A 13,448-nucleotide genomic window follows, 5' to 3' on the forward strand; every position below is an offset into this window, starting at 1 on the left:
TTTCATACAAACTTTCAACCCCAAAAACAACCCCTTAGAAGTCGAATATTGCAAATTCTCGTCTTAGCGAGCACCTATGTCCTATAAGTAACTCCTATGCAAAATTTGAGATTCCTAGCACTTGTAGTTTCTGAGATTTCGTGATGAGTGAGTGACCTTTCGATTTTATATATATAGATGAACATAGCGGGGTTTAACCCCGCGCCTCTGGGAAACCAAGTGTTCAAGTGAACATATATCTTAGTAGTCAGAGCGCTTGGAGTCCTAGGAGCGAGTGTTCGAATCCCGCTACGTTAAATATTTTATACATTTCTAAAAAAATGTATTTTTCTTTTCTAAGTGTGGAATAAGACTTTAAAAATGTTATAAGTAACTAATATTCTTTACCTACTTAATAAAACTACCCAAAGCATTGTCAATATGGCGTTATTTTTCTTATTTGAACTTGCGACTTAGCGATCGGAAGAAAATATGAAGTTTAATATTGACTCGGATCCCACGAACTTGCGTAACTTGATGCTAATGGTAAAGTTGTACGCGTTCCCTTCCCAACGTAGGAGTAAGCTCTAGGCACTTTAAAATATAGTACATTTGTACGACTGGTGACGATTGGTACCTGTTTTAAGAATTATTAGTAGGTACTGCATCATTTTATATAATTTTAGTATCATTAATAGGTTATGGGTTCGATTCCCACTCGAGGAATTGAAATATTTAATATTTTAATTTTTTCGCTCTAGTGTAGATGCAAAACGCGTGATTGATTTTTGGCACTGAACACGCAACGCCTGTAGAATTCGGCGGAAAGTAGAGAGTGTATTAACACTAGGCTTCCTCTGCCTAGTCTGCCTGCCGGTATAAAGTGTTAAACTGAAAAAAAATATGATGGATGCTTGTGGAGGAAATCAATGCCGCGCTGTCTTGATATCAGAGTCTCTAGTAAAATAGATCCCATAACCATCATTTTTGCTGTCAGTTACTACCTTACATATAGCCCCATATACATATAGTACAGTAATTATATTTCTATAATATACAATTGTATTTGCACTAATTCAATAGTTTGACAATATAAGCCGAATATGCATTGTGAAACACGTTGTAGTCGTGCTATTGTTATTATAACATTATACTGCTTATCATAACTAGAGTAGATAAGTAGACTGTATTTAAAAGTGTAGTTTTTAATATTAATTAACATCAGTTCAAATTCAATTTCCGACGAATTCTCGAGGCATTGTGTATTGAGTGGCGGACTTCAACGCCGTAGTCCTCATCTCATATATATTTTTTTATAATAATCTATATATATAAAAGTAAAAAATCTATATATATAAGAAAAAAAATTAAATCGGCACCGATTTTTATAAAATTTGAAATTTATATTTTTAAAAGTATTTAATTGAACACGTGTTTTATCGTTTTCTAGAATTCTCCCCCTAAGGGTGCAAATAAGGGGATATTTTTTTGTATGGAAAAATTCTTAAATCGCCACCGATTTGTATAAAATTTGAAATTTAGAATCGTAAATATTTCATTGAACACATGCTTCATAGGTTATTAGAATTCACCCCTAAATACGCAAGCGAAGCTGCGCGCGTCCGCTAGTATTGTATATTTTTACATATTGCGGTGGAGATTACTATCTGGAAAATAAGTTAAATTCAGTGGAAACCAAATTCATTCTATAAATGATTTTATTATCTATAGAAATCATATTATTTTCTATAACATTGTACGCGACTAGAATACTACGAGTATTTACTTTTCGGTCTCTTTGACATATTTTCTATACACACTTTGATTGCTCCGGAAAGTACGTGAGAAATACTAAAGCTTTTGAAAAGAAATATATAATATAAAAATATTTTTTTTATTTGGAATCTGTCAATATTACTCATTTGAAAAAAAATCAAATCAGCGTCACGTATCCCGTGCACAGCAGGGTAGGCAGAAGGAACCTAGTGTTAAGACACTCCGTTCGCCACTTTCTGTCTAATTCTGGAGGCATTCGTGTTGAGTGGCAGAACTCACGCCACGCTTTGCCTCGACACCAGAGCGAAGAAATGGAAATATGAATTTAAATAAATATGTCCCTTCCTCGATTGGGATCGAACCCACAACCAGTAGATTTTACAGTCACACTTTGTGCCCCTGAACCACAACTGGCCTTAAAAAATATATACTTTAAAAAAAAGACAGTATAAAATCAGTAAACATCAATTTGCAACTCGCTAAAGCTTCAACTATACAATAGTTTATAAAAAAACCTCGTTTGAGCTCGACGCAACCTGATTTCGCTGGACGGTACACAGTACACACGTAAAGTACAGTTTAAAAGTTTTAATAGTATAAAAGCTTCCAGCTCTACTAGCTTGTTCTTTTCTTCTTTTTTTCAGCTTTACGCTCTATTTGGCACAAAGCAGGGAACCTAGGAAATCTAGTGCTAAGAAAATTCGCCCAAGACATTCCGTTCCCAATTTAACGTCGTGTTGAGTGGTGGAAGAACAATATTAAAAGAATTTCGAAGTTTCATGTAAATCAGTTTAGTAACACATTTACTAACCTCCCAATATTATAGTAGGACTATGTAAGATAAGATAAAAAGAATAAGATTAAAAAAATAAAGTGAAAGCTCTTCTATTGTTTTATAATGGACTTATGAGACAGTTCTTTTTTCTAAATAAAAAAATAATAACAAAATGTCTTTACATTGTCACTCTACCGTAGTTCTGCCTTCAACACGCAATACCTCCAGAATTCGATAGAAAGTGAGGAACGGAGTGTCCTAACACTATTTCCCTCTGTCTACCCTGCTGTGTGCGAATAGAATACAGCGTGAAGCTGATAAGAAAAAACTATTCTACCTCTTCTTCTTCCTCCTGGCATTAATCACGGCTATTGCCAGGGTCTGCCTTCCTACTCAACCTACTCCACTTTGTACGGTCTTTTGCGAAAGAAAAAACTATTCTACTATTGTAATGAATTCTAGCAATAGTCTAGAATTTTTTAGTTTCACATTTTTAATAAGTTCTATATATCCAAAGATCAGTAGTTTTATCGTAAAGCAATATAAGCCCTTGCATACATTTGTCACAACTTCCGCGCCGCGTCCGCTGCACAATGAGACCAAACAATTGCATTGCGAGGGATTACAAATGTCGATATTGTATTGAGTTAATAGTGGGAAAACAAATATTTACATTTATTTTTATAGATTTTAATATTAGCGGAGAGACGACGCAGTTGCACAATCGTGCGATTTTAAATTGCAATAAGGCAACGCGCGGCGTTGAGTTCTGCCGCTCAACACGCAATATCTTAAGAATTCGGCGGAAAGAGGGAACATTAGGTTTGCAGATTTCTTCTGCCTATATATACTAGCTTTGCCGGTCTGTATCTATAATTTTATAAAAGAAACGTTTGAAATGCTAAATTGCCGTGCGATTTGTTTAAAGTTTTATATGTGTATATATGATTATACAATATGTCCTTAACATGAACTTTATGTACTAAAAGCAAAAAGACTAAAGAATATGTCTTTATTTAGTTTTTTTCAATCTGACCAGAATTAGGTCATCTAACGTTTAATGTTTTTAAATTTGGTAGAGTGGTATATTCTTCACACATTTTCTCATTTCATACAGCAATTCTCTCATTCATACACACACTAATATAAACAGAAAAATATAATTTCGCTCTAAGTCATTGATAGGTACACATTTAAGAAAATATATTAATTGTACCTAATTTAAGCGAAATAGCTTTAAAAAAATGTCTAAAATATCAATTATACAAAACAAATCAATAATAACAGGTTAACTAGACTTAATTGTTATTTTTTTATTCTAGTAATACGAGTATATACTGATGTTAAATATAAAAAAGTCCTTACAGTCCGTTGCACTTTTGCAAAGGTAAGGTTTTCTACTTATAGATATTTCCTTTAGAATATCATTATCAATTTATTTATATTGTTTATATGCTAATACGTTCATATACTAGTACTAGCGGCCCGCTCGCGGTTTCACCCGCGTGAACTATGTTATTATTAATTTCTGTCTCCATGACTACGTCTTAGTGACGTCTATGCAAAATTTGAGACTCCTAGCAATTGTAGTAACGAAGTTTCATACAAACTTTCAACCCCAAAAACAACCCCTTAGAAGTCGAATATTGCTAATTCCTGTCTTAGCGAGCACCTACATCTTATAAGTAACTCCTATGCAAAATTTGCGACTCCCAGCACTTGTAGTTTCTAAGATTTCGTGATGAGTGAGTGACCTTTCGATTTTATATATATAGATTAGTATATATTATAACTATACTAATATTATAAACACAGAAAAAAATATTACATTGAACCCGCTACCTTCAGGAATTATTAATTCGAATTGAATTTCTTTTTGTTATTGGACCTGTTATTAAGGAAGGCTTAAGGAAGGATATTGTATCACGTTATTTTTGTAATGTAACCTACAATAGGTTACCTGCATGAAAACTATCTCATATATATGTATGAATGTGCAATATCTAATACACAAATCCTAATAATTTCCATTTCATCACGCAGACGAAGCTGCAGGTGAAGCTTATAAAACACTTAAGTTGTAGCAATAGTCGCATCCAATATTTAACATTGCATTATTAAATCAACAGGCATTGCGTGTTGAGTAGTGGAACTCAACGCCGCGCGTTGCCTCGACACCAGAGCGATGAAATGAAAATATAAATTTTAAATATTTCCTTTCCTCGAGTGGGGGATCGAACCCAAAACCAGTCGATATTGCAGCACACTTTGTCCCCCGCGTCACGATTGGCCTCAATTTTACATAATTCTGACATAATATTTTTTTATAACGCCAATACCAATTCCCAATTATCACACATGCTTCAAAACTAATAGCAAAAAAAAAATGCTTCGCCACGATAAATAAAAAAAAGCCAAGCCCTAAAGGCAGGGCTGTCGAGGCGGAAATTTAACAGCGATAATTACCTGGGTATCTACGGCGCACCCACTGCGCATGTGCCAGCCCTACCCGCGCATGGCATCGTGCGGCGTACACTTAGTAAATAATAATACAATTTCTACGTAATATAATAAGGTTTTCCAACAAAATATATGAAATATATTAGTTTTTTTGAAGAATTAGTTGAAAATGTGATTAAAAAACCAGGAATTTTAATGGCAGGTGAGCCACGCTACGATTATAACCTTAAACTTAAGTGTACTTATTAGCTTCGTTAAGACGCTATTCGTTAGATTCATTAAATCATCGTTATAACAGAATAATATAGATTTTCGTTTGTCATATAATTTTGGTTATATATTTATATAGTTTACATATAAAATGGTGGTTTGTTGGCTTTTCTTTAAGCTGTACAGATCGAAATTTGCGGTGTGTAGAGTTTTTCATACGGATTTTGTTGTATTTATACATTTTAATATAAATAAAATGGCGTGGTTTAATTATGTTTAATAATAATTTCACTCTTGGACTGTTGAAATATTTTATATCTATAATATAATAAATATTTGAACTATTCTATTATAATAATATTTAAAAATAAATATTCCTGAACTTTATTACTGTAGTATAAAATAGGCTTTTCTAATATCGTATTATAGATTTATGAATAAACTTAGATGAGCGTAAGCTTTTTTTAGACTTAAATTGTTAGTAAGTTCACCTACGCATGTTCCTCAGCTTTTGTAGCTAATCATAGACGTACAATGTGTGTAGCTTTATATTTTAAAAATAAAATATTAAAAAAGCAGCAAATAATATAATAAGCGGTTCTAGAATATATTATTAAGATTATGACAGATACCTTTTGCAGTTTTTGTAGCTTCACGGTGTATCCCGCATGTAGCGGGATAGGCAAAGAAAACCTAGTGTAAAGACTTTTCACTTTTTGCCGACTTCTCGGGGCATTGCGTCTTGAGTGGCGGATCTCAACGCCGCGCTTTGCCCCAAAACCAGAACGAAAAAATCTAAATGTTAAATATTTCACTTCGTGCGCCCTCGAGCAGGCGTTGAGTCCACAGCCTGTTTCGGTTACAGTCACACCCTTACGCGACGACGGACGGCCTCAATTTTTTTTATTTATTTTGTTTTTTATTCTTATTTTGTAACGTTAATTTTATAATGGCAGAACCTAACCCGACCTTCTCTCTTATCTACTAATTATGTTTCTAAAGTTACTTTTGAATATTGTGTTTCTTGTATAAACTTTATATACGAGTACACACCTACCTATTTGGAAAGGGTAATTTAATCAATATTATGTTTATTTCATGTAATTTTCAGTAATTGTATAAGAGGTTCAGAGTTTCATTCTCCAGTTACATAATACAAAAATATCGGGGATAGGTGGCGGAGCTTAACGCCACATTTTAATTGATTACAGTACGTCGCGTTTTAATATGAATAAAAATATATACATAATATTCCCTTTTTAATAAGGGTTTATTAAAAAACAAACTTTCTATAACTCCAAAGTAACAAGTAACTGTAAAATCGATTTAACACTGTAGTTCCATATTTAACGCGACAAACTCCTGTGACGTCTATTCATAGAAACTTGCATATTAATAAACTTGCTGCTAGTATTAAATCTAAGTGATACTTATACAAGGTAACATAATGACGGGTTTTTTGTCGGTAGGTACTCCTGGAGCTTTTCCTTGTAAAACGAGTACACAGTGAATACATTTTTTATATGCTCTAATTAAATGCTACAAGCTTTTATTTTAAATAAAATAAAAAAATCAGCTGCACGCTGTATCCCACACACAGCAGGGTAGGCAGAGGGAACCTATTGTTTAAGACACTCCGTTTCCCACTTTCTACCGAATTCTGAAGGCATTGCGTGTTGAGAGACAGAACGTCAAACGTCAACGTCGCGCTTTGCTTCGACACCAGAGCGAAGAAATGGAAATATAAACGTAAATAAATATTACACTTCCTCAAGTGGGGTTCGACTCCACAACCGTCGCGTTACACTCACACCCTTGTGCCGCTGGGCCACGACGGATATACCCCTACAAACAGGCATATTATAAAAAAACGTGACGGAACGATATACAATGCTTTCCATTTGATATTTATGACTTCGTTATTTTTGCACGTATTTTTGTATTTATGTGTCTGTTTCTCACAAATATGCTTACCCTTGTTTATATCAGCAACTTCAAAGAAAGCAATTTTAATATAGCATGTTTTAAGAATAAATAATAATATATTTTTTCTATTTGTTTGTTCTTCTTATAAACTATTGAGACCGGCACCGTACAGCATTTGATTGCAAACGCAACGGTTGCGGGTTCGATACTTATTCGAGAGAATGAGTTATGCTTATTTTTTGCTCTGATGAGACAAATTTATATTGAATTCCGCCTTTTGATATAAAATACCTCGACTTAAATATTGCTTTCCTTTACTTACCCAGTATACCGCGTGAAGATTTTTTCCTCTCAAGAAATCGATGGAAAGTGGGAAATGGAATATGTTAACATTTTGTGAAGCTAAAAAAAAAGCAAGAAAAAAAGATAGATTGACGTAATCTGTATCCATGTGTACAATACACATACAAATCCTTAGAGCATATTTATAAAATTTCCTTTATTAAAGGAACATCATATTTCAATCCTGTCAATAGGGCATGATGGAACTTTCATATTTAGAAGTTAGAGAGAGGATTTTTCGCAAGTTTTTCTTTGTGCGATGATCTATCGTTTTCGTAACACGAGTTTAATCAATTGTGATTCAACATTTACTGCTTTACTTATAAAAGTTTTATATATCTATCTCTGAGTTTTACATATAGAATTGTATATTTTATAAAATAAAGACAAAAAATAGAGTTAAGTTACGCCAATCCACACGAGTCGATGTGGTTGGTAATTGTACAACGAAGTATATTGACACTAAATTCTTTTTGTCTACCCTAGCATGGGGGAAAAAGCGTGAATCTGTAAAAATATTGTAAAACTCCTCTATTAAATATATTATATCTATAAAATGTATTATAGTGATATATTACCTAACTTTCCCTTATCGCCTTTTTTTTTCCTTATGTACAAGGGACGCGTGAAAACAAACAAAATGGAAAGTATACCTGATTATACAAAGCACTTCATGTTGAAGTGGCATTCGCTTGAACACCCAGTAAGGAAAGGCTCCAAGAAATTGTTTATTGTTTACATCTTAGGACGATTTCAAAGGAACCGCACCCTAGTATTTGCTACCTTAGAGGCTATAACATACATATGTGAATTTATATCTATTCCTTTTTTGAATATTGCTATTTAATTTTTTTTTCCTTTTATTTTTTTCTACGACAGTCGATACAAAAGTAAACAAAAAAAACATCGTCAACTTATTATATATATATAATGAAAAAGGCAATTTATTTTTTTATACCTAAATTGCGCAAAAAAAAAGAAGTTAAATTTAATTATTTTTTTTGTTATAGGTCTGACGTTAAATCTCGCTGAGGATCGTAAAACTGACAGGTGAAGAAAATATTACCTGTTTTCGTTTGGGGGGTTCCTACGTTCGTAATAATGAACGAAACGGACGCCAGCTACCCATATATACTTAATGACACAGAAAAATTCCGGAACGATTCTAATGTGCCGACACCGTCTCCTCATTTACCTGGATATGAGAATATAATTGATAATAAATGGGTTCAAGCCATCTTTTGTGTAGTTTATACGATTATCTTCGTACTGGGTCTGCTGGGAAATTTTATAGTTTGTTTCGTCGTCATCAGGAACAAGGCAATGCAAACTGTCACCAATCTTTTTATAACTAATCTAGCGTTATCCGACATTTTACTTTGCTTATTTGCGGTTCCTTTCACTCCACTCTATTCCTTCCATGGCTCGTGGAGTTGGGGTTCGATTTTATGCCACATGATGCCTTTCGCGCAGGGCTGCAGCGTATACATATCAACACTGACTCTTATGTCTATTGCTATCGACAGATTTTTTGTAATTATATACCCATTCAGACCAAGAATGAAAATCGAAACTTGTATATCTGTTATCGTCATGATTTGGACTTTCTCGGTAACGGTAACGTTACCTTACGCTATATTTATGACCTATTATGATATAAAATTGGGTAGATTCTGCGAAGAAACGTGGCCAAGTGAAAAGCTAAGGAGAATATTCGGGTCAGTCACATCTACCCTGCAATTCGTCTTCCCATTCACAGTGATTGCCTTCTGTTATACATGTGTCAGTTTCAAATTGAACGATCGCGCTAAAGCGAAAGCGGCCAGTAAAAATGCTAGAAAGGAGGAGTTCGATAAGAACAGAAAGCGTCGCACGAACCAAATGCTTATTGCAATGGTTACTATTTTCGGCTTATCGTGGCTGCCATTGAACGCCACGAACTTGTACAATGATTATTACATATATGCGATCCATTCCAAGTACTATTTTCTTATATTTTTCTTGTGCCACGTAGTCGCTATGTCGTCTACTTGCTACAACCCTTTTATTTACGCATGGATGAACGAGAACTTTAGAAAGGAGTTCAAACAATTGATTCCTTGTATTGACACAGCTGGACATCTCCGGAGCAATATTCCATTAGAGCAATTAGGGGTGGGTCAGTCTGAGAAGACGTTCAATGGAAACACTACAACGGACAGCTATCTCGGATCTAGCTCTCAAAGGTCCACTTCATTTAGACACAAGAGGAAACCGAGTGCTGCGGCTGACGTGGAAAAGAGTGGGGTCGAATTGAACGAGGATTTGTTGACTGTGGATGTGAAACATTGTCACATCTCTACTAGTTACAATTTGAGACGGGAGTCTGTTAAGCTGAGGTTAATCAATGAGGAATCCTTTGATGGGTCGCCGACTCAAAGCCAGTTCTAACGGTTGATTACGTGGGTAAGATGAATATGTGTTTGATATAAAATGTTATTAAAGATTTGTTACGAGATTCAAATTATTTGTTCTCAGATATTTATAATATATGTACAATTTTATAAGTTTACAATAATATGAAATGAGAAGTTAGAGAGGCCGTTATGGTGCAGATGCAGTATTTGACTGTAGGTGTGACGGTTTTGGCTTTGATTCCTACTCGAGTGGGGAAAAATATTTATTCCCTCGAGTATGGCAACTCACAACTAACATTCAATATGTATTGTCTAGAAAATTGGGCGGAAAGTAGGGAACGCAATGTGTTAACACTAGGATCCTTTTATCTACTTTACTATTACCGGGTTACAGCGTGAAGCTAAAAAAATATTTTCATTTCCAGGCACGACCATGGCGACGCGGGCGTTCCCAGGTGTGAAAGAAAAATGAAAAAAACAATTTGAACGAGAGATCCCAATATTTTTGGAATATATTTTTTGTACCGAACGTCTTTGCTATCGTAATTTTGACTATGAAACTTCAATACGCTTATGAATTTTGATGACATCTTATAGTATAAAAGTGATGTATGTATAGAGGTTTAAGATTAGGTTTAAGTTTAGATTGCACTACTTGTTAGTACCACTGCCACTTGGTCCCTTACACATCTTAGGAAATCCTGATAAATGGTTATTTGCTGTAGAGATTTTAATGAAATTACTAAAATATTTTATTAAAGATAGATAATGTTTAATATTTGAATTAAACTTGGCAGTGCCGTTTCTATTTTTCTGATGCTAGTTTAAAAAAAAATGTTTAGCTAAATAATAGTAAGTTTAATAATTCTATTAAAAAATTGAGTTTTTGAACTAAATTTTCTACCATAAGTTCCCGATCCCAATGAGCTACTTAACTGGTTGGAAAATTTAGTTACAATATTTTTGAAATTACATAGAACTTGAAATATTTTTTATACAAGTTCACATTAAATAATATTTTTTTTTGCATTTACCATAAAAAGTATATATTTACATAATATTGTGAGGAGTTCCTCTCAATTTTAATTTTAAAAATGTAAAATTTATTTCTCATTGATAATGAAAGTATATGAAGATATATATTTTTTTTTCAAGTGGCTATTATTTCCGGATTAAGAGAGAGATTATTTATTAAGCTTCTTGTAATAATTTATATATTAATTAACAATTATATATATATCCTTTCAATTTCATACATTTATCTTACAACTTTAACCTTTTTAACGAATTTTACTATCACGTCTAATAAGTAAATTACAGATCTTATGAATAATCTTCTAGATGACTAAATATTTGCTGTGAAATTGTAAATCATCAATTTATAGTTATACTTAATAAAGGATTAAGATAAAATATTAATTAATAAATATATATTTCAACTTTGAATTTCAAAGTCGAATATGTTATTGGGTGACCGAAAAAATAGATAATTGCACTCGAATATACAAATATCTAAAGTACACAGAACTATTTTTTTTCATTTCTTAGCGTTAACCCTTTGATAATATAAGGATTATGATTTTAAGAAAGTTAATGTTAATGACAGAAATGGGCAAAATCGAATTACTTTACTAATTCTGTTATAGAAATAAAGAAAGTATATTAATATTGCACGTTTTAATAACATTTATAATATTGTATTGGAAAATATAATATAAAATATAAATATTTATACAGCACTCTATGCATATTGTACAGAATGTTAAATTTATTTAATAACTATATATAAATTTAATGTCTGTGCAAATAATAGTTCTTGTCGTAAAGATTACAGTATTTTACAAACATAGATTTCTTATCCTGTAATATTTGGAATAGTGCAAATATTAATATGTCATTGTTGCGCCAAACGAGCGATTTTGTGTGCGTCTAAAAGTTGAAAGTAAGATTAAAAATTTGAATTCTAAATTATATTTAATCATAGGTTTTAGTATTTTCTGGAAAGTTAAGACTATATTGTAGTTGTAGAACTTAAACGTACACTGTAAAAATAATTATTATAATAATCCTTCAAATAAAATTTACAAGGTCACTTTCACACTATCGATTGACTTAATACTATTTGTAATCTATACTCGTATAATTATATAAAAGGACATGTTCCCATTGACTAACCCGTAGGGTTGAAAGTTTGTATGGATTTTTTTTATATATAAAAATATTTAATTGACCACGTGTTTCATGGTTTTATAGAATTCATCCCCGAAGGGTGCAAATAAAGGATTGAAAGTTTGTATGGAAAAATCTTTAACTCGCCATCGATTTTGTTTTTATAGATGACTAGCGACCCTCTTGCGGCTTCGCCCGCTTTAACTACTGGATTATTCATATAATGTATGTTTGCAAAGCACTTAAGATAATGTGAAAATTAATTAAACCCTAATGCAACCCGCATTTTCGTAATTCCAATAAGAATTTTCCAATTGTTTAAAAATAAACACAAATAAATAACACAAATAACAGAAAACTTAAACGAAAGAAATTATAAACAACAGACTACCTACTATTCTCTTACCCAAAAATACTTAAACGAAAGATGTAACCAACTATGTCGCGTGGAAATACATTATAATTATTGGATAACTCCAAAATACGTGCAATCACTTCTAAATTTACTTTGCCAGGCGCAGAATTGAAGCATTCTCTCGGCCATCTCCGTAGTAGCTCAGAACGACATCAGAGCGTTGGTCCGACCGTGGTCCCAGGCGAAAACCTGCTTTAGAGCAGACACATGGAAGGGGAGGGGATTGGAATTGAACACTCGGTTTCTTGAGGAAGGCCTAGATTAAACGACCAAGATGACTGCTCATGAGTCGGATTTGGAGGAGGATAGAAAGTTCCTCGGAAGAAGACGTCTGACCTCGGGCGGCCGGGTATGCGGAGTGCTGCTCCTTAGGTGCAGGTGACCCGATACACCGGCGCAACGGAATACGTTGGACGCGAGGCGACCAATGTGTACCTCTAGGGTTTCTATTTTTAGGTTGCGGTGAGTGGCGCGTGGTGTTCACGTAGTATGGTGCCTGCGTCACTCGCCGGAGGGTGAGGTTCCGTACGACCTACAGGATTCCTCGTTGAGTAATACTCGCTAGGGCATTGTGATGTCATCAATGTATAGTGCGTAGAGAGCAGGTGACAAAATTCTGACTGGGACCACGGCAGCGATCGGGTCGCTGCTAGCACTCTCAACTCTCACGCAACATGTCCTGTCACTTACAAAGCAGAGCGGCAAAGACATGCGCGACGTGCTGGGGGGTGCCCGCTCTGATCACTTTATGAAGTAAGCCCGGGTGCCAGACGCGGTAGAATACGCGTGCTACGTCAAGGAAGACTGCTATTGCACACTCATACTCTCTCTCGGTTGATCACTGTTGCGTAGTTTACCCAGAGTGGTATACCTGCTCGCCAAACTGCTCGCTTTGTGGGTGGATGTGTGACTGAAGAAGTGAGAGGAGTAACTTCTCGAACAACTTGGCAACCGTACTGAGAAGGATTATAGATCGATATCTCCTCAGCAGCATAATGAG

General features: G+C 34.1%; 1 protein-coding gene across 1 annotated transcript; it reads left to right on the forward strand.

Moving 5' to 3' along the window:
* The first annotated feature begins 5,055 nt into the window (after positions 1-5,055).
* LOC146537914 (prolactin-releasing peptide receptor-like) lies at positions 5,056-10,345 on the forward strand. Its single transcript, XM_085188031.1, has 3 exons — positions 5,056-5,192; positions 8,479-9,913; positions 10,290-10,345. The coding sequence occupies exon 2, from the start codon at positions 8,570-8,572 to the stop codon at positions 9,896-9,898; it is 1,329 nt and encodes a 442-aa protein (XP_085044157.1). The 5' UTR covers positions 5,056-5,192; positions 8,479-8,569; the 3' UTR covers positions 9,899-9,913; positions 10,290-10,345.
* Positions 10,346-13,448: the final 3,103 nt, after the last annotated feature.

This window comes from Heliconius melpomene, chromosome 7, assembly GCF_056956725.1.
Source record: "Heliconius melpomene rosina isolate 202511_hmr_F chromosome 7, ASM5695672v1, whole genome shotgun sequence".
Classification (NCBI taxonomy): Eukaryota; Metazoa; Arthropoda; class Insecta; order Lepidoptera; family Nymphalidae; genus Heliconius; species Heliconius melpomene.